This window comes from Rhinolophus sinicus, chromosome 11 (genome assembly GCF_057876585.1).
Source record: "Rhinolophus sinicus isolate RSI-liver-muscle chromosome 11, RSI-T2T, whole genome shotgun sequence".
NCBI classification, from domain to species: domain Eukaryota; kingdom Metazoa; phylum Chordata; class Mammalia; order Chiroptera; family Rhinolophidae; genus Rhinolophus; species Rhinolophus sinicus.
The window spans coordinates 1,963,841-1,985,643 of NC_142511.1; the positions used below are offsets into that span (position 1 = coordinate 1,963,841).

General features: G+C 51.8%; 1 protein-coding gene across 2 annotated transcripts in view; it reads right to left on the minus strand.

The window, feature by feature from the left end:
- LMX1A (LIM homeobox transcription factor 1 alpha) overlaps positions 1 to 21,803 on the minus strand; it is a 121,247-nt gene that overhangs the window by 37,920 nt on the left and 61,524 nt on the right. For both annotated transcript variants that reach the window (XM_019747321.3, XM_088801542.1), the window contains exon 4: positions 2,300 to 2,532. In XM_019747321.3, coding sequence (XP_019602880.1) covers positions 2,300 to 2,532 — 233 coding nt within the window. The remainder of the gene's footprint in view (positions 1 to 2,299; positions 2,533 to 21,803) is intronic.

The window sequence follows — 21,803 nt, forward strand, 5'->3', positions numbered from 1 at the left end:
CAACTAAACCCCACGTGAAATTCCATCAAAACAGGCCCCATTCCAGGTAATTACTACTGAATTTTGGAGCCCAATGGTAAGATTTCGTCTTATTGACGTTACCCTGTTCTGCCAGCTTGTCACACTCTTTTTGAACATTGAGCTGCCACCCCAGCGTTCCCTGCCAGGTTTGTGTCATCTGCACATTGAATAAACCTGCCTTCTGTGTCTTCATCCAAGTCATTGAGAAAAGCGTGAAAGATGACAGGCCATTCAATCAGTCACTCAACAAATATTTATCAAGCTCCTACCACATGTGAAACACTCAGGGCACAAACCAGAAGGGGTGGGGTGGGGACTGTGTTTGTATGAGAGCCCCGAAAACTGTTTGTTTCCTGTAAACCCCCCACGTATCAGGGGGACGGCTTTCCTGGGAGATTTAATTCAACTCGTTAGGTGCTTGTGGCTCCCTCCCCCTTCTCCCGCCACCAGGCTAAGCTTTGTTAAGGAAACAAAGGGATGGACAGCCACAGCACGCTGTTCACTAGAAGCTTGTCCTCTCATGAGTGAGGCGGGCTTCGGTGCACAGAGCATGTGGTGATGCAGGAAAGGGAACATGTACACAATTGACAAAATGAGTGGTCCAGATAATGTATTTTATTTGGTTCTGCTTGCGATCTTAATGTCATTTCATAGAAAGCTGCAAAAACAATGATAGGTTTTGAGAACTGAAAGGGACATGGGAAATCTTCTCCCCCCATCCTCCCCGCCCCCACCTCACCAATAGTAGTTTCAACAGGTGGGGTCTGTCTCTTGAGGTTTGCCCTGTGGTAGCTCCGACATTTAGAATGACATTCGGACATTTCCTACGTCAGGTCGAATTGCTCCCCGTTACCTCTCATGTATACTGTAAGTACGCAATGATTTTATTAAATAATTCTATTTATGACTGGATTCTAATTCTGCTTCTGAAGTTAGAAAACAAATAGGTCTGACCCAACCATGGGAAGGCAACAATTACGTCCTTGGTTAGCCTTTACATTTGTAGCCTAAATATCTATAATTCCTTCACTTGACATGCTTGTGAGGTCTCCCCACCCCCACACCATTCTTGTCACTCATATCATGACTCCATCCCTGGCATAAAGCAAGCCCTCAAGATACACCCACCGAATAAATGCATGAATGAACGAACCAGAAAGCTCTAGCTTGTCCAAAAGAAACGCCCAGAACTGAACGTCCAGCTGAAATGTGGTCATAAAAGGGCCCTGCTGCAGCGACCTTGCTCCGAACATTCTATATCTATTAACGCTGCTTAGATCCAGCCTTTTCTTCTTGTCTTTGCACGTGGGAGGTGAGGGGGCAATACTCTAATGCCTCGGACTGAGTTTGGAGCCAATTAAACTCTGCAGCTGGAGAGCTCAGTGAGCAAGCCCCACGCAGCGGGCCAAGGCAGGCCAGACACAGCGCTTGTTTCCACGTGAGAGAGGATGGTCCATCTGCTGGGTGTGCCCACCTCTCTAAGGTCACACTAGCATTCTCATCACCATCACACCTAAGCCCTTGGGCAATTCAAAGGTTCTGCAATATTCTGGGGAGGAGGCCCAAGTGGGGGAGCCCACAAGATGCCTATAGGGACCGACGGGGGAGCTGACCTTCTTACATCAGGCTGAGGCCACGGAGCTCGGGTAAGATGAGGCAGCGAGGCTGAGGCAGTGAGCGACGGGGCACACTGCACTACACGTCCTCCCTCTGACAGCATCATGTACCTGTTCCCTGGCAGGGCCTGCGGTGCCCCCAGGGTGCTTCCCTCCCCTGGACTTTGCCTTTGAGCTCTGCTGTTGCTTGAGCAGACATGAGAAGGGCAGAGGCTTGCCATGTGCTTGTAGGGTTGAGCGTGCCTTCTGGTGCTCTTGCCACACGCAGGGGAAGGTGCTGCCCCTGAAGCCTGGACCCCAGAGCGACTCCCACGGAGCAGAGGTGAACTGGGGCCGCTGCCCAGAGCTGACCTCAGCTGCGCTCAGCAGAGTCCAGGGGCCCTGAAGAACTTCAGCCTGAAGCAGGGTCACTCCCATTAACCCAGAGACTCGTGAGCGTGTAAGTGTTTCTTGTCGTCTGCCTTGGAATTTGGGGGTGATTTGTTACGCGGCACGTCATGGCCGTACCTGACTGATAAGAAATTACTCCCAGCTGACAAGGAAACTTCCTTGGACGCATGGAGCTGCCATCCAGGGAGCTCGGCTGCCCTGGTGGCTGACCCTCCACGGGGAGAGCCCTGAGACCGTCACCCCACCCCCCGGTCCCACCGCGCAGCACTCACCGGAGTCGGACGCCGCCGGGCTCACCAGGCTGAGCAGCTCGCGCTCCCTCTCGTAGTCGCCTTTGCACAGCAGCTGCCCCTCCTTCAGGACAAACTCGTCACCCTTCTGGAGCTGCCGCTCACAGACGCAGCAGCAGAAGCAGCTCAGGTGGTACACACTCTTCTGCGCCCGCATGACAAACTCGCTGGGGGCGATGGCCTCGAAGCAGCCCCCACATTTGACAGCAAACAGCCTGGCAGCAGAGAACAAAGGGAAGGAGGGTCCGTGAGAAAGGTCTGGCTGGGGCCCCGGTCGCCCCTCAAGTCAACAGCAGAAGGAACATCAAGAACTGGGACAAGAAGGCTTGGAACGGGGGACTCTGTGACACCAGGGGACTCGGTGACGCCAGGGGACTCGGTGACGCCGGGGGACTTCCTCCCTGAGGAGATTGGAACAACATGTATAAAGAGCCCAGTGGACGAGCTGACACACGGTAGGTTCCCAAGAAAGGTAACTGTTTCCCTGTCACCCCAGATCTATGAAGGACTGACTTTTATAGCGGATCTGTCTATTTCTTTTTTCTCTTCCAGTTGCCGCATGAAAACATAATTGCCTTCATCAAAGCCTGGGGCATAATAAGCACAGAGCTAATGTACCCTCAAAATATGTCTCAATTCACTCACTACAGCATTCATGTCCCCATTTCCAAAACTGAGTTGTTGTGTTGTTTTTTCAAAGTAGCACAATAGGGGGAAAGAAAATCTCTGTGTTTGTCCCCGCATACCAGAGGGGTCAACGGACATGGAAAGGTCAGACGGCATAAGGGAGGGGACAGTACTCGCCGGAGCGAGTACATAAAACTCCACACACCCTCGCTGCCCAGAGACAGACGCTAGCAGACCCCACGGCACACAGGTCGCTGATGCCACCTTGCTCTAACGGCCCCACCTTGGCAGGAACCGTGAATGGATGAGAGTCTTTCCCTACAGACAGGCAGCCACCACGATGGCCGAGTGTGGGCGGCCCCATCCCAAAAGCTCATCCACTCATTTGTGTGCTCATTTCTCCTTCTTTTCATTCATTCCCAGAGTTCATTCACTCATCCACTCATTGGTTCTCCATCTCACTCATTCCTTCATTTACGCAGAAGCACGCCACCCACACTGTGTGTGTTAACAGGAGTAGAAGGTGCTGCCACCCGGCAGCATCGTGTCCACACACGAGTTCTGAGTGTCTGTTACGTGTCAGGCACGGGAGTGGGCACAAAATTCTACAAAGCAAAGTCCCCAACCCGTGGAGCTCACACACTAGTGAGAGAGACAGCCAACAAACAAACAGTGTGTACCCATGGAGACGCACCTGTGCGACATGGAAGAGAACAATACAGGGCAGTATCCAGGGAGTACAAACCAGGACGGCCGAATTCTCACCACAGCCTGTGGCAGCGAACGCTGCACAGTTTCCGACTCTCAGAGCACACGTGTGCAGTCTGCATACCTGGAAGCTTCCTGGGAGCATGGAAGAGCTTCTCATGAGGATGGAGCAGAGAGGGAGCTAAGGAGGGGCCCCAAGGTGGCACGACACACAGGTTGGCACAAGAAGAAGAGAGGCCGCCCCAGGTCTCCGAGTGAAGGAAGCCAGGGCCTGGGGAACACAATGAGCTTCCCCCACCCGCCCAGGAACCCCTGGGGTTGACCTCCCAGGACAGAGGGCAGCCTGCAGGGTCAGCGGTGCAGGTGTGTCCAACTATCAACCCAGGCCTGGGGCCACCACAGTAACCCTCCCTGCCCTTGGCCACCGGGAAACACCCGTCCTGACGTGCCTTCCCTCTACCTCCCCACTTCAGGCAGAGTCCAAGGGGCTGGTGTGGCTGTTTCATCACTCACGAGGGATACGACAGCCCCAAACCCAGAATTCCAGGTACCAGCAGCCCTTCCCCTGCCCTCTCCCTTTCTCTGGCTGCCCGGCGTGGCTTTGTGGTCCAGTTCTGCACCTCAGGGCACACCAGCCCCTTGACCAGTTAGTTTTTTTACTCTCTCCCTCCCTGCTGGACGCACGCATCGGGCAGCAAAGCCAGCCAGTTCAGCCCTGGCCCCAGGCCCGAGTCACTGTTTGCCAACCTGAGCAAACTAATCAATGCTTTTCCAGGAGCCGGTCAAAGGCCCTTTGTCCCAAGCCCTCTCCCTCCTCCCTTTCCGTCCCTGGGAATGGCCTGTCAAACAGACGAGGCAAATGCTCCCAGGACCTCAGCAAGCTCTCAGAGGTGTGGCATCTGTGCTGGGCTAACTTCTACCCTGTTAATCACCTCCTCCTCTTTCTCATCCCTTCTGAATGTCGCCCCCCACTCCAAAACCGTCCCCCAAGTCGGACAAGGGAGGGTCAGGGTGGTCAGTAGGGATTGCGACGGGGAGAGGGCCGGGCCCGTCACTCTCCACTCTCTCCATCAGTCCCCTCTGGGGAAAGACCAGGTCACCCTCACCGTGCTGCCTTGGCTCTTGTTAGCCTCACTGACCCCAGAGTAATTCAAGGAGAAAAGGTGCATGCAGCCCGCCACCTGTGTGCCAGATGTGTACACAGCTGGAAGGGCACCACTGTGGACCCAGCTGCCGACTACACAGCTCCCACAAGTTGTTTTCTCTAAGGCTCAGACAAGCAGAGGAAAGGATTTGTTCCAAAGTCCAGGTCGTAATTAAAACACAGCCTGTCTTTCGCGACGCCCACTTGACGATGACAGCCCCCAGGCTCCTTCCCCCTCTGAATGCTAATGAAGCCTCGCTCGGGGTCTGGAGCCTGGAGCCTGGCAGACTGGCAGTGCCCTGGAAAGCCAGGCGAGCGCCGCCAGGCTTATGTAACGACGCTCAGCGCTCCCTGCCATGCACGTTCTCCTGCCCCCGAAAGCTGTGCAGACGAATCCTTGACTCTTCCTTGCACTTACTTCCCTCACCTGCACAAGGTGTGATCAAAACATATGGTGAATGTTTAAATTTAAAAAAAAAATTATTACAGTAAAAGACACATGGCCATTAACCCCCTCAAAATACTCCCCCTCGCTTCAAACACATTTACCCCATGGTTCTTGCCACTTTCTGAAGCAGTTCTGGAGTCCTCTTTCGTGAGTGTCTTTAGTTGCGCTGTCATGGCTGCCTCGATGTCCTGAATCAGTTTGACTTTGGGGAAGAGCCAGAAGTCGCACGGTGCCAGATCCGGTGAATAAGGTGGATGAGGACACACCGGCATGTTGCTATTTGACAGAAATGGCTGTACCAGAAGCGACGTGTGACACAGAGACTTTCTCATATATTTTTATATATAGCTAATGCCAAAGAGATTATGTATGAACACACACACACACACACACACACACACACACACACACACACATATCCCAAATACACACAACACATAGCAGCTAAAACCATCTCTCTCTCTCTCTTTTTCTCTCTCCCTCCCTCCCTCCCCCCATATATATAGATATCTCCTTTTTCAGAAATATATATATGTATTTCCAAAAAGGATTGACTGCTTCATTGATTGATTTGTAGAAAAGATTTCATTTGAAGAAAGCATTTTGCTCCTAAGGCATGTTTGAAACTCACTAGGCTGGATAATTCCTTAATTCGCTCCCATTTTTATGATCCATGCTTTTCTTGCAGGGTTGGGAATCCTACTCTGTAGCTATGGAGGCAAGAAGGCTGACCCCTGAGGGTCTCCAGAGAAGGAGTCCCAGACGACAGAGGGGGAGGCACAGAGCCTCGCGGAGCCGCGGCACACCCCGTCTGTAGGAACGCCAGCAGGAAGACGGCCGCGTGCTGAAGCACCACGGGTCACCTGGATTTTGGTGCTGATTGCACTTAGGAAAACCACATCTCTGTCCTGAATACTGGGGTCCTCATCATGAACATGCTTTGGCCCCCACGTTATTTTTACTTCAAAGGAACAGAAGATGGTGGGAGATAGGAAAACAAGGGAATTCATCTTTATTGAACACCCACTCTGTGCCAGCAACTGTGGTATTTCCACATCCATTACTTCACTACGTGTGGAGTAAGAGTAAATGGAGATATGTCCTGACCTCAGAGGGACTGTCATCCCGTGAGCTCAGCTTGGTCCACGTGGCCCCCCTCCCACAGGACACAGAGACTCAGGGGTGCGGGATCACAGCCTCTTCTCTGTCTTCCTGTCACACTCTCTGGCCCTATTTTCTCAGGAGAAGGAGGAGGAAGATTGAACATCTGCGATGGTCTGCCTCTGCCATGAGAGGGTTCTGGACTGGCCCCTGGCTGTGTGGGAGGTCCTGAGACCCTGCTGCTACATGGAGGTGACAGGCAGGATTTGGGAACCAAGTTGCTCCCTTCAGGCTCCTCAGCTTCTGGGCCCCAAAGTGCCTGAAGCAACCCCTAGAAGATGTCTGTCCTCTGTGGACTTAGGTTAAGGACAAAGAACGTCTGGAGTCACTCTTTGACCCAACACTACCAGGCAGGAGTCTGCTGTGACTCCAGAAAGATCGGGAAACAAGACAGTTCTTGCTGGAACCCCCTCTGCTGGGGAACCTGGGGGTCACTGCTTTCAAGGTTTAGGCAGAAGTGCAGGCCAGTGGGGCTGGACCCGGGAAGACCCAGGGGGCTCGGCCAGAGAGACACTGGGCTATGGAAATAGTGGGACAGGAGGTGATGTGGCATCATCAAATAAACCTAGACCCAAGTCCCCACTCCCTTACGTAGTAGCTGTGTGACTGTGGCTAGGCTAGGGCGACACTGCTTCACTCATCAATGAAATGCGAATAATGACCAGACCTACCTCATAGAGTCTCAGTAAGGGTCAACTGAATAAATGCACTAAAACTGCCTCGTATAATGCTTGGCACATGGAAAATCCTCAATAAAATGGTAACCACTACAACAGTGTTAATGGTGGTAGTGGAGGAAAAGAGCTGAATATGAAATGAGAGAGAAGAGAGCAAAAAAAACCCAAAAAAAACCAAGATGATGAATTATAATGCCCGAGGATGAAAGAATCAGGATTACATAAAGGCGCATGGAGAGAGAAGGGTTGGGGCAAGTAGTTTGGGACCAAGGTCGTGAACAACGTAAGAGAGTTAGAGGTCAGCTTTCGGTCATCCTGGTTGTGGACCTGGGGACCAGCCCTGACAACAGGATGGAGGAAGCAGGCTCCACCTGCTGCAATGGTCTCTGTCTAGGGTCTGGCATGGCTGCATGAGATGCCTTCCTGCTCTGTGTGTCAGAGTAAAAACCAAGAGGGTAACTGAGGCTTCATTTTCTTCTCAGTGTCAGTACATATGACTTCATCACCCATGAATTCCCATGACCTCCTCCAGTCTCTCCCACCCCGCTTCGTCATCCTCTAGACCCCAGACACTAGATGCCGTGTCATCCCCACATCTGCCCTGCAGGCTGATGACACAGCTTCCGGGATGATACAGGAATATGGCGGCCTCCGGCAAACCCAGCTGTATCCCAGCCAAGGGCTTTGAGACCCATGAAGACGGAGCAGGAAGATAAGGGAAGACCTCATCACGACACTCCAGAAGATTCCTGAGCAAGGGCGTGTTTGCAAAGACTGAGATCTTCATTAACGCTGACCCAGAGTCCTGAGAGCTCAAAGGGGGTTCCTCAAAGCCTCTGCACCACAGACAATTAAGTGAAAGGAAGGAAGACAAAATAAATGTATGAAAACCCTAATTCCAACTGGAGGCCAACCAGTTGTGCACTGTTTTTGCCCCCACCAAAATATGAAATCAGAGCCACGCTTAGCCTTGGACAGCAGGCACCTACAAATCACACCACCTTTCCCCTGGCACTGCTCAAATGAGCTTCCTTCCATCAGGTGCATGAACCCCTTGGTGTAGAAAGTGGGAGAGGGTCTTTGGGCAGCTCTTTAACAAGGCTTGTCTGTGTAGCGCTCGGTTTCCACCCTCTCCACCAGGGAGCAGCACAGCAGCATTCATTAGTGCCGTGTTGACTTGGTAACAGAGGTCATCCAGGCACGGAGGCAGCGATTGGCTGTCAGCCAAGACTGTCTGTCGGGAAATCTGCTGCTGGGAGTCTGGGAGACCATGCGGCTAAACTGAAGGAGAGTATTCAAAAGTATTGGGAACCAAAAGCATGGCTTGTGGCCTTAGAAGTAGTGACACAAGCAGCCTTGTCAGCTGGCTCAAGGTCTCTGTCCTTGAGGCTGAGCCAACAGCACCACAATAAGCAACTGAGGCCGTGGTCCTGGGGCGGTGGGAAAGTCTACAGGGACAATAGAAGTGGCAGGATCTTCTAGAGGAGACCGTCGCAAGACTGCAGTGGGGAGAAAATGGAAAACAATAAGCAGCTGGCAGAGCCAATCCGAGTCTCTGTGTCCCCCGGGCTCCTGGGGAGCAGGGAGGAGGACCATACAATGGGATGAGAACGGCGAATGTGATGTCTGCTCATCCCAGAGGCGCCTCGCGAGAGCAGGGTAACACCCTTGGCTCACCATCTATCGCTGGCCGTGGGCGGGTTTACTTCCAAAGGGTCGATTAAGCCCCCTTCTTCTTCTCACACAGTGTCTGTTTCAGAGTCAGCAAAGGAGAGGAGGAAGAGCATGATTTTCAAGTCTGATCGAACCTGGATTCAAGTCTTGCTTCTACCTTTGAGAACTTGAGCAAGTTCCTGACTCTCTCGAAGCCTCTGCGTCTATGCGATCGTAACCATCTTACAAGATGTTGTGGAGATTAAACAAGATGACGTAGTTGAAGCATCTGACACAGACTCACTGCTCTCAGTAACTAGCAGCTCCTCACCCCTATATGGAAATCAATTTAACATATCTGCCCATGGAAATATCTGTATAAGATCATTTATTTCGAGACAGCCAACTGAGCCAAAAATGGAACTTCATGTGAACCTTGAGGCCATGTCCCTCATGATTATAACAAATTAAATCAAACTTCAACAAGCCTTTCATAGGTTATTGGAGAAGAGACCTACAGATAAATATGAAAGGGCACACTTGAGAGGAAGCCAAAGGTGCATTTCATTCAGGCGATGATGGCCATGGTCTACCCCAACCCAAGTTCAATGTTGACATTAGCCAACGAGTGTTGACCAACACCCACTTTCACTGCCTAATACCAGCATATGTGCAGGAAGTCAGCAGCTCTGTGTAATTTAACCAACCAGAACCAACAGTTGCTATTTGGTCGATGCTGACACTATCTGGCAAATATTGGGAACAGACTCTTTCCCGTATCATTTCAGTTCTCCGATGACTGCTTCTTACTGAGTTCGGCGACCTCCATGCACTGAGTTTTCCATATTCTTGTCTTGATTCCCTAACTGTCAGACTCCCCCAGTAAGAGATCAGTTAGCCTTTCCCCTCACTTTATAACTGGAAAGAAACCAGGGCCTGAAAAGGAACAGTGACTGACAGACACCACAGAGAAAGTTGAAATTACTGAAAGGGCCAGACAGAGCTTGGTGAGGAAATAAAAGAGGTTAAATACGGCCGAATGAGGGATGGAAACGTGTGCCCTGGGCTCCCACACAGTGCCCTGCCCCACTGAATGGGAGAACCATGTGTGACACAGTGAGTCTCCCTGCTCTCTCCTTTCCCTCCCCCACTTCTTTGCCCAAACCTGGAAAGCTGCCCATAAGTCATGCCGCAGAGCAGAAGGCTGTGGTGAAAGCATGGTCTCCAACAACCCAAGACAAGGTGGCACGTGTATATTATAGGCTTTCCACATTGTCACTCAGACATGCAAGCATGGCAAGAAACATAACACAGGCATACAGAAAATATGTGTTTCCTTTTTAGGGAGGTAAAAGTTTGGTTTCCTTTGAAAATGTCAGCTTTCCTTTCCCTTCATCCTCATTAGCCTCCTGGGACACTCTAAACATACCCAGCAAACAACAGAGCAGGGGGGTGAGATATTTTTAGCTGATATTCTGGGCACAGATTCCTATTGTTCCACAATTTTTGGCTTGGCTGGATGGCATGTGGCCAATATAATGTATACTCTTACAAAGAATGTACGCTTCCTGGACTCTGTGTGTGTGTGTGTGTGTGTGTGTGTGTGTGTGTGAATGGTGGGAAGAATGGGAGCATTATTGATGATATTTTGATGGGAAAGATTCTGAGAGCCCAGGAGGGGGCAACACCGAGCTCTCCATGAGCCCCGTTTGCTTTTGTTGCCATCACTTTGTTGTTACACATTCAAAAATAAAAAAGAACCCAAGAGTTCCTCACAGAACCAGCCGATACCAACAGCACAGTGTTAGGAACTCAATGTATTTGAAGACCAGTGATTTTGTTCCTGAGTCTGCTGGTGCCCCAAGAGCCAGCACATGATGACATGCAAAACATTGCAAGTTGCTATCATTCTCCTCCTCACATATGATGCCTGTTCCCAAGGATTATCCTGTCTTCCAAGGGAGACAAGAAAAGACAAACATTGACTGACCATCTGAGTAAAGATCTCCCGCCATGGGTAGCATAAAAGCCACAGGGAGCTGCCATGCGGGACTTTCCCTTTGCATGTAAGGGGTAGAAAATCTCTCCAGATGATCTGAATTTCCAGAACACCTTTAGTTCAAAGATCTCAACGCCTGTGTGACATTGTATAACATCTCAGCTCTGAAGTGAGGGGGCAGTGGTCAAATTCTGTTATCTGATTCTGTTAGCCTCATCGCACAAGGCAAAAGCGGTGTTGCAGCAGGGTGGCACCCCGCACACTCCCGAAATGCAGCAAAAAAAAAAAAAAGCCAGCCAGGGGTTCAAACCACCGATGCAGCTTCTTCCCCATGAGATTGTGTTGCCCTCCTTTCAAGGTAGGCTCTAAGTGTCTTGAGAGCTCCAGAAAGGTTTCAATGAAGTCTGATTCGATGGAAGTGAGACAGTTCTTAGCTCTTGTTTTTATTTTTACCTTCACATTTTTACCCTTTTTATCCTTCAATTCTCTCCCCACCCATTTCAACTCTCTACTTACCCTTTAAAAACTGGAAGACACCATACCCATTAGGACGGCTGCTATTAAAAAAACCAAAACAAAAAACAAAAAAAAACACCTGGCAAGGATGTAGAGAAATTGAAAGACTTGTGCACTGTTGGTTACAAAATGGTGCAGTGCTATAGAAAACAGTATGGGAGTTCCTTAAAAAAAGTAAAAACAGAATTACCCACATGGTCCAGCAGTTCTATTTCTAGGTATAAACCCAATAATTTCAAGCAGGAACTCGAAGAGATGTTTGTAAGCTCATGTTTACAGCAGCATTATTTACAACAACCAAAACTGAAAACAACACAAGTGTCCATCGACAGGTAAATGGATAAACAAAATGTGGTATATACATTGGAATGTATTGGAATGGAACATTATTCAGCCTTAAAAAGGAAGGAAATTCTGACACAGCTACAGCATAATCAGGATAGAACGCTAAATGAAGTAAGCCAGTCACGAAAGGACAAATATTGTTGTGATTCCACTTGTAGGAAATAACTTGAGTAGTCAAATTCATAGAAAGTATAATGGTGTGTGCCATGAGCTGGAGGGAAGAGGGAACGGAGTTATTGTTTAATAGATGTAGAGTTTCAGTTTTGCAAGATGGAGAGTTCTGTGGATGGATGATGGTAATTGTAGCAACAAGGTGAATGTACATAATGTCACTGAACTATACACTTAAAAATGGTTGAGATGATAAATTTTAGGCCACGTGCATTTTACCACAGTTTTTAAAAATTACAAAACAATAAACTTTTTAATAACTGGAAGACACAATGATCTTTTATACTCTAGCTCTTATAACCAAAATTTTGGTGACTATGTTCCCAGTTGAAAAATCTCATCTGCCCAGACTCTCTTGCAGCTAGGAATGGCCACAAGAGGCAGTACACAGAATCCTATAGGGACTGGAGGTGGGAGCAGGAAATTTTCAAAAAGCTATTGGTATTTTTATAAAATAAGACAGACTCAGCTGGTGCATGCATTTTGCTTTTCACCTTTTCCCTTATTTCTGTGCCTAGAATTAAAACAACACCTGAAGATGAATCAGCCATTTTGATACTAAGAGAATAAAAGCCACGTGTTAAGGAGGCAGAGCAAGGCTAGATCCTTGAAAACTTTCTTAAGCAGTTGCACCATCCTTGGACTTCCTACTTCTTGATTCCCTTTCAGTGAAAAGAAGAAAAGCTCTTTTTAATTAACCCACTGTCATCAGGATACAGCTATATGAAGCCAAATGTTATAGGAAGGACTTCTCCTTTCTGTTCAAGGTCTAGTGTGTCCCAAACTCCTCTCTAGGGCAATTCTTCCATGTAGGAACTAGACTTCATCACTTCATGCTTCACTTCACTCAAAAGCTACAGCAGATATTTTTGTAGATATTTTTACATATGTATTTTTCTTATTTCTCCCCTATTAGGACAAAATATCCTTTTCTTGATCCCACTTCCTCATTTATTTGGTAGCCTTGGTAGAAAAATTCAAAAAGAAATTAGTTCTGTTTTCTATCTCCAGCTTCTATCCCCGTCTACTCTCTTTTAAGACCAACCCAGTCAAGTATCAGTCCCACTCTTTCTAATAAATCTTTCTGTGATGGTCACTAATGGCGTCCATATTGCTTGGCCTTCAGTATACTGAGCCCATCAGCAGCATCTGACTCTGTGGTCACTTGCCTTCCAGGACCCCTCACTCTCCTGGTTTTCTCTCTATCTCACTAGTCACTCTTTTTTGGCCTCATTGCTAGTTCCCCCCTCATCTCTCTAAACTTGAAATGTTTCATCCTCTTCTCTGTCTCTACTCATTGCCCGTGGTGATCTTATCCAGTCTCATTACTTTAAATACCATGTCTATGCTCAATGACTTTGAAATTTCTGTCTCCACCCCAGATCTCTCTCCTAAATCTAACTTGTATATCCACCCACCTACTCCATAGCTTCAGTTGAATTTCTAATCAAAATCTCAAACTTAACAAAACCAAAACAGAATTCTGGATCTTTTCCCATCCACCTACCCTGACTCAAATCCACTCCAACCAACCAGTCTCCACTTCTCTGTTGACCAATGGCACCTACAACGTTCCTATCCCTCAAGACAAACATTTCAGAATCATTCTTGACTCCTCCCTCCCACACATCTCATAAGCAAACTGCCAACAAGACATTTCTGCTCCACCTTCAAAGGATGACCAGAGCCAGATCACTTACCAGCTCCCCTGCTCCCACTGTAGGCCGTGTTCCCACCATATCTTGCCTGGATTACTTCAACAGCTTTCTAAGTGTTAATTTTCAACACAGAAGCCAGGGTGACCCCACTAAGAACTAAACTAAATCATGTCACTTGTCTGTCACCCATTTCACAGATGAGAAAAATAGAGATGTATGAAGGTTTAAGTAATTTGCTCAATTTTACACAGCTAGTAATTGGGGTCACCAGGATTCAAATCAAGTCTGTTAATGTGAAAACCTACCAAAGCGCCATTGTATCACTGTCTGACTTAGCCTGGAGGGTCATCCTGATCAGATGGTCAGCGGCAACTTTGCAAATTAAAGGGTTTATGTGACTACAAAGCACTGCTATCCCCATTATGAGCCCATGATACGGTAGAGCTGGCTGAATGAGGTTGTCACCTGTACGGAAATATTTTACGTAAAAAGGGAGAGGCCAGAGGCTACCCTCTACTTCTTGAATGAGAGCCAGACTCTGAGGTCCACAACCCAGGCTGGCTCCAGCCCAGGAGAGCACCGGCCTTGGAACTGGCACAGGAACAAGCAAGTGGGGACTGGGCAGAAATGGGAAAACCAGCAGGAATGGTGACAAGTGAGCAGCGCCAGCCAGCAGAAGCCCCGCCTCCAGCACACAACATTCATGCACACGTGTGGGGTATGGTTTTCATCTTGGACGCCTTTTGTACAGCTCTGCTGCCCACATCCAGCTCCATTCAGGGGATCAGAGAACAGGGACAGACACGAGGAGCTAAAGAACCAGAAAAATCTCTCCGGAACAGGATTCCTGGCTCGGACTCACAGTGACAAGTTATATGTACAAATCAGTGTGTGTGCACCAAAGCACATCAGGATTTCGGCACCACTGGACACCTCCCAGTGACCTCTGGGTCAGTCCTGTCCAACAGAACTTTCTGTGATGACACAAGTGTCCTATGTCCACGCTGTCCAACATGGCACCCATGAGCCAACTCTATATGCTCCTGGAGAGACAGTAGTTAGACGCTTGAAGGTGAGGCAGAAGCAGGAGAAGGTAGACTCTGGTAGGTTCTCTGAGACATTCTCATCCCACCTCCTGGTACCTGGCATGGCGCCTGTCCTGTCCACCCCCCAAATCTTCCCCAGCTTGCAAGGGTCAGTTCGAGTTTCGTACCATCCAGCTCTCTCTGTGGCTCATGTGGGCTCACTGATAACAAGGTCTACAGAAATTTCTCGCTGGGGCAATCCAGGCGGTATTCTCTCCAGGAAATGAGGACTGAAACAAGAACCTTACATAGTAAGTCGAATCTGAACAGGCTGGGTGTTGGGTCAGACATGCCCAATGGAGATGCGAGAGTGAGAAGGGCATACAGACAAAAATCCCCAGGTGAGAGCTGCAGGTGGGAAGCTGCCAGCTTGGGTGCTACCTGCTCTGCACCGAGGAGTGTCAGGAGACAAAGCAGGAAATGTGTGTTTCCTGCCAGCTGTGAGCTTGTTCTGAGCAGGACGGAGGGGGCCGTGAATGCTAAGCTGGGTCTGACCTCTGTCTCATAGGACATGAGGCATCTTGACACATGTCTGAGGTGAGGCAGAATTTGAGGGAGCAGCAGTGTTGTTAGGGCCAGCATGCAGGGTCGATGCAGAAGGAGCCTGGAGAGGCCGGGCCACCGTGGGCCACCATGGGCCATGTCCCTCCCCTCAGCTTCCAGCAGACGCCAGCATCCCAATGACCGCTGCCTTTCTCACACTGCAGGGTTACCACAGCCGACACAGTTGCCGCCTTCCCAATCAGCACTTGTACTTGCTAAGAGAACCCTGATTTGGTTGGGCAGCAGTGTGCCCCATCCCGGGACACATCGTGTTTTATCTAAGCCAGTCAGACCCACTCTTTCCCCTTTGCCCGTGACTAGCCTGGGTTGCGTATGTGGTCCAGGTACAGCCAAAGAGATACGAGGACAGGTGTGCGGGGGACTTTTGAGAAAGACTTTCCTCTACGAGTAGGAAGCAAACATGGAAGAAAGCCCTCGTCCCAGCCCTTTGCTTCTCGCTTTGGACGCTGTCACAGACGGTGGGAAGCACCGCGCAGACACTGGGTGATTCAGCAGGACACTTCGCCTCCACACGGAAGGTGGAGGGGAGGAATCAGACAAGCTGGATGCCTGAGGATGCTGCTGAGCTGCCAAACCAACGCAGTGATGCATTCCTCCCGATCCTGGCCAAACAAAAACCGCTCTCCTACTGGTGTACGCCCTGTGCACTCAGTTCTGTTACTTGCCACCCAGTATCTACGGACTGACCCACATTTCCCACTGCTATGCCGATCACAGCACGTGGACCCTATAGGACAGTCCACCAACAGCACAGAAATTGCACAGTGGCCAAAACTGAGAAGCAAGGTCACTAAGGCCTCACAGGCTGCTCAGCCCCATCCTAAAAGGAAGAGCCACACGTCACCCTGCTGCTGGGCAGGTAGAAGCACCTGGGAGGAAGAGGATGGGCCAAGCCAGAGGGAGGGCTCAGGCCCCCAGTGACCTAGTGACGGCCACTTAGTTCCCTGTGCCAGGGTTCCACACTGAGTACAAACATTCCGCCCACCAGCAAGGCCCAGGGCGTGACAGGCCGGGGCTTCCCCTGCCAGCTCCTCACTGCCTATCACACTTTACGGACACAAAAACAAATTCCACCATATGTTAAAGTTAATTGCAAACATTTGCTGCTGAACAGAACTCCATTTTTCAAGAGCCCACAGAGATCTGGTTACACCGGTGGCGGAGCACCCACCAGCCTCGTTCGCTCACGGAAAAGCAGCAGGAACAGGAGGGTGGCAACAAACTGTGCAAGGGGCCTTTGCTCATTCCTCTGTCTGTCATCCTGTCTGTCCCCACCTCCACTGGGCTCAAACCAGGGCACAGCCCAGGCCCAAGGGTATGCACCCACTCCATCAACACGTCCCGAAACCACCGCGGGGAGTGGGGAGGACCGAGCTGTGGGGGCGGGGAGAAATGATGGCAGGAGGGGCGGGAGGATGAGGATGGGCTGGGATGGCCTCAGCTGGCCGTGTTCCACTGTCCGGTGCAGGAAGAGGCACAGAGAAACAGAAAAGCCCCAGGAGGCCCCGAGCAGTCAGGCTGGTTCGCTGGGGTCTGCATGGGGTCTGCGAGCGATCGTTATTGATGGTGTGGTTTAGGAAGAGGCCAGGGAGGGTAGCCCTGCGGCTGACAAGGCCCTGGGCTTACAGCACAGGCTGGGGAACTCCCCCAACAGCGCAGGGCTGGAAGGAGGCGGGACTCAGATCTCCCGCACGCATTCTCCTGTGGGCCACAGAGACGCATCTGTGAGCGCCCCCCCACCCCCACCCCCACCCCCCAACCCCCACCCTCACCCCCAGCAGCTAGAGAAGGAAGCAGGGCTTTCTGCGGCTCAGCCCTGGCTGCGCCCACACTCCCATCGGTCCCCGAGAAGCATTCAGCTGCGGCCCGAGCTGTGCAGAGACACAGCACTAAGGTCTGGCTCAGGTAAGAGCACCACGGGGGGACGGGGGGTGCACGAGGGGCAGTTCCTGCACTGGCCACTTGGGCAGGTCCAATTGGCTGTGTCTGCTGCCCGAGCACCAGCCTGACCAGCTCGAGGAGGAGGGGCTGTGGGAAGCCATCGCGATCCCTGAGGGACCTGCGTGTCTAGGGACTTATTCCCAGGCCTTTCCAAGGAGGGAGCAGTGTGTGTGGTCTACAGAGGGGAGCCCGGCTTCACCGGGAACCCAGCACCACCCAGAGGGCAGCTCCTCACAGCAAGTCCCGAGACACTCCTTCTGCGTCCCCATGAAGCCCATTCATCCAGTAGATGCAAACGTACCATCAACTTGAAGTGGGGAGGTCCGTCAAGAAAGTGAGGACCAGGCCGGCCCGCTGGCTCAGGTGGTTGGAGCTCCGTGCTCCTAATGCCGATGTTGCCGGTTCAATCCCACATGGGCCAGCGAGCTGCGCCGTCTATAGCTAAGACTGTGAACAATGGCTCTCCCTGGAGCTGGGCTGCTGTGGGCTACCTTGTGCTGCCAGGAGTGGCTGGTGGCCAGCGTGAGTGGCCGGCAGCCAGTGTGAGCAGCCAGCAGCTGGCGAGAGCTGCTGTGAGCGGCCGACCAGTGACTGGTGACCGACTGCCTCAGCCGGGGGGAGCGCAAGGCTCATAATACCACATGGGCCAGGGAGCTGTGTCCTACACAACTAGGCTGAGAAACTACGGCTTGAACTGGAGTGGGGGTGGGGGCCAGGAGGCAGAAGAAAGAGGGGAAAAGAAAGAAAAAAAGAAGTGAGGCCCTATGGCGGTGGGTCAGGGGTCCCGGGGAGCCCCGCCCCTGAGGCTGACCCCACTTTGCTGTCTGGGCTCTTGAACACTGAACACTTGCCTGCCTAACTCTCGTTCTGTCCCTTTGGATAGGAATGTGGCCCCCACCACACATTGCAACAATACTTCGTTACATAACGTCTTGTTTATAATAAACAGGTATGTGAAACCCTCACCAACTGAGTCTCTCCGCTGTGAAGACCACAAAACCTTAATGTTCCTGACCAGGGTAGTCCAATATCCAGGCAGAGGTTGAGGGCAAGCGCATGAGAAAAGCTCGGTGACAATGACAGTTTCTGATGTGGTGCAAGGGGACATTCAACAGCATGCTGATGGCACTTCTGGCACCACAGCGACAGCACACGGGGCCACAGAGAGACACTGCAGGGTGGCACCAAATGAAGACAACACACAAGCACTGGCACCGTCACGCTCACTGACGCCTTACGTGCCCAAGACGCTCCTCCAGGGACTAGATGAAGCCATTGGTTCCCCATTAGCACCCGAGTCAGACACAATGAGCATCCCCTCTTTACAGATTAGGACACTGGAGACGTCACATGACCGTGGAACCTCACCCCCGTTTGACTGACGTGTCGGTCTCGGGTCCCAGAATGACTCTTTTTTTCTCTATCTCTCAGGCCCAGCTCTGGGCTCCTTGATCACCCTCCATCTCACCCTCAGCACCTTCACACACATACACATTTGCACTTTCACTTTTGTGTTCTAAGAGCAGTGACACATCCACTTTGGTCCATGTCACTGAGTATATAAATACCGGCCTGGGTTTGTCCCTCTCACTACATTGTGTCGCCTGAGGAACAAGACTCCTTTTTTTGTACCCTGGCACACAGCACAGCGCCCAGCACACACTAGGTACTTAACGACGGTTGAGCAGATTGAATGCAATTGAGTTGAGCTGAGCTCATCTGAGGTTTAGGTTTGGGGGCACAGATGTCAGGGCTGATGGCTGAGGACTGAGGAATGACCCAACTGCCCTCAGCAATCTACCTTCCCAGCGCTGGGCGCCAGGGGTGAGGATGGGCTGTGGAAATCAGCAGTGGCAGCAGGGCTGATGGATGGCCGCCATCCCCGTGAAGACCTGGGGGACGCGGTCTCCAGCCACAGCCTCAGGGCTGCAAAGTCCCTGGAAACCTGACAGCACTGTTGCCATGACGGTCACGGATATAACGCGCCATGACGGCAAAACATGGACTTGCCCAGAGGGGAGACACTGGTGGGAACCCACTCCACAGTGAGCTACTCAACCTCTCCATGCCTCAGTTTCCCCATGCGTAACACACAGGTAATAATGCTTCTCTCATAAGGTCGTTAGGAGGATTACACGCAGTGACAGAGGGACAGAGCAGTGGCGGCAGTGTCGGAGCCCCTCACAGGTGACAGCAACCCATTTCCTTCCCTGTGTTTAGACATGTGAGTTCTAGTCTTACTTCATCTTGCCAGAGTTAGGTTTTCTTGGTCTCGTTTCGAGGTTTAATTTAAATACACTAGACCAGAATTGGTAGGAAGTCTGGGGTTAATGGTGGAAGGAACCCCGTGGTTTCCAATAAGTGAGACTTCTTGTTGATCAATCACGGCCAGACTGACATCTGAAATTGCCACTGAAAAGCTAGAGGTTGGCTCCCCCCAACCTCACAGCGCCCGCAGCCCCGGGCATCAGGTTGGGCCTCCACACGGCACACAACTGCTTCTGGTTCCCTGCCTTCACCTGTCTGACTTTGGTGGCGAACACACCAATGGTGGCAGTTACTCACCAGCGAGGAGGAACCACACTTACCAACAAGCAGAACTTGGGGCTCAGCTAGAAAGCCCAGTGGCGTCACTGAGGAGCAGCTGGGAGAAACACCCCAACGAAAATGCCAAAGGACGTCACCCTCAGCCTGCCTGGGGTGACAGAGGTCTGTCACCTCCAGGTGACCTCCCTTCATCTGTGCCCTGCTGGCACGCTCCCCCCACTCCGTGTCCTCCCTGCCCCACGCCCAGCTCCTCAGCAAACCCCTCCTTCCCGTTACATAAAAAATCCACATCAGACACCAAATCATCCTTCTCCAGGGAAAGGAGAGGGGCTGTGCAGGCAGCTAAGTCCAGTGGTCTTGGGGTGGGGGCTGGGGAGGGGGGAAGGGACGGAGAGGTGGGGCTTGCAAAGTGCAGCATCCAGGAAAGAACCGTGTTCCTGCACCTCTGGTTTCTAGAGCATTCCTGGTGCCAAGGAGTGTGTGTGTGTTTTGGGTATATGTATGTGTGTGTTTTGGGTGTGTATGTGTGTGTGCTTTGGTGTGTGTGTGTGTGTTTTGGGGTGTGTGTGTGTGTGTGTGTTTTTTTGGGGGGTGTCTTCCTCCCATGAGTCTGAACGCCAGCCAACTCGCAGAACGAGAGCAGACTGGGCTAGAGGCAAGGAGATAACCACAACTGTGTTGGGAACGACGCTGAGGTTTCACAAAGGCAGCGAGTGAGTGATGGGACGCTCACCAGAGAGCCTGGCGGACAGAGGCGGGGGCGGGGCGTGAGAGAAGTCACCCAGGAGCGGGAGCCCCAGAGGGGCACTCCTGAGGACGCACATTCCGATTCCTTTTGCCAAACTTCGGCTCCCGGGTCATAACACAGTGTGGAAAACCCTCTGCCTTTTCCTGCTCATCAAGAGGCCCTGAATGCTGAGACGCCCCCTCCCTCCTTTTCTGATGACAAGAGCCTGCTGGGACTTGAAAATCAGACCCTTGCCAATGAAGCGCTCTCTGAGCATGAAAAGATTCCAGCCAGACAGCCCTGCCCCCGAGAGCAGCCCCTCCACCCTCGCCCTGCAGCCTTGGGCAAAGTCCAGCCCCACGTGTGCAGCTGTGGGTCCCGGGAGGACTCAGCACGTGTGAGCTGCAGGACGACTTGGGAGCCTGCACAGCCAGCGGCCCTGCCACCTTGTGCTCTAACCCTGGGTGAACTCGGGACTCAGAACTGCAGGCGACAACCACCCTGTCCTGGCCGGGCCACCAAAATTACTTCAGACCCCGTTATTCTACATCACGCCGTATTGGTAAAGAAAAGTTAAAAAAATATATATGTTTATGACTGATGGCAACCTTCCTTGGTTGGAATGGATTCCTCAGCCCTTAAGAGAGTAGCTGGACAAAAGAGTATTGTCACAAAGTTAGGAGAGGGGATGCCGTGAGCACGCCACCGTCCGAGGGTGTACGTTACACAGCGCACAGGACCTCCATCCGTGGACGTGTGCGTCTTGACACTCCTGTTGACACCTGCAGCCTCCAGGAGGAAAATCGGGGCGCTGCACAGTACAGAGACTGGGCAGGCAGAGGTAAAGGGCTCAGTGAGTGCAGGACTGGGGCTCGAAGATCTGTCACCAGCCAGATTTGAGGCAGGTCACACCTGTGCTCGCGACTGTCAGCCATCAGCAGAGAGGGCGTGAGAAGTTCTGGGGCCTTGGACTGACTGTGGGGCAGGAAGCGGGTGGCCCAGGGAAGGCATCTAGGGACTCGCTGGTGAAAACTGCAGGTGGAGAGGTGGGTGCGTGTGCTGGGGCTGGCCAATGCAGGGCAGGGCAGAGTGGGAAGAGCTGGGACAGCAGGGGCCGGGGGCCACAGCGGCTCTGAGGGTGGCACAGTCACTCGATGAAGTTGTCTTGGCATCTGCCCACCTCTCCACTCTCCGCCAGGGCCCACGACCAGCAGCGCCAGCCTCGAGAAGGCATCTCTGCCAAGTCCTCCACTCAGAAGGGGCATTCCAGGGCCGTGCCAGCATGTGGCACACTGTTCAGGCCACAGACGTGTTGTCAGCCCCAGGGTGATGCCACTCACGGCACCATCCTTCACCTCACGCTCCCTGTCACACGTTCCTATCAGAGGTGGGTTTGCCCTGGGTGTCCCTGCTCCACATGGATCCTGTAATGACCTGGCTGCCAGGAAAACCCCAGTCCCCCTGGGCCCCCCGTCCTCTCTGGGCCTCGGCTTCCTGGAACCCCCAAGCCCCCCA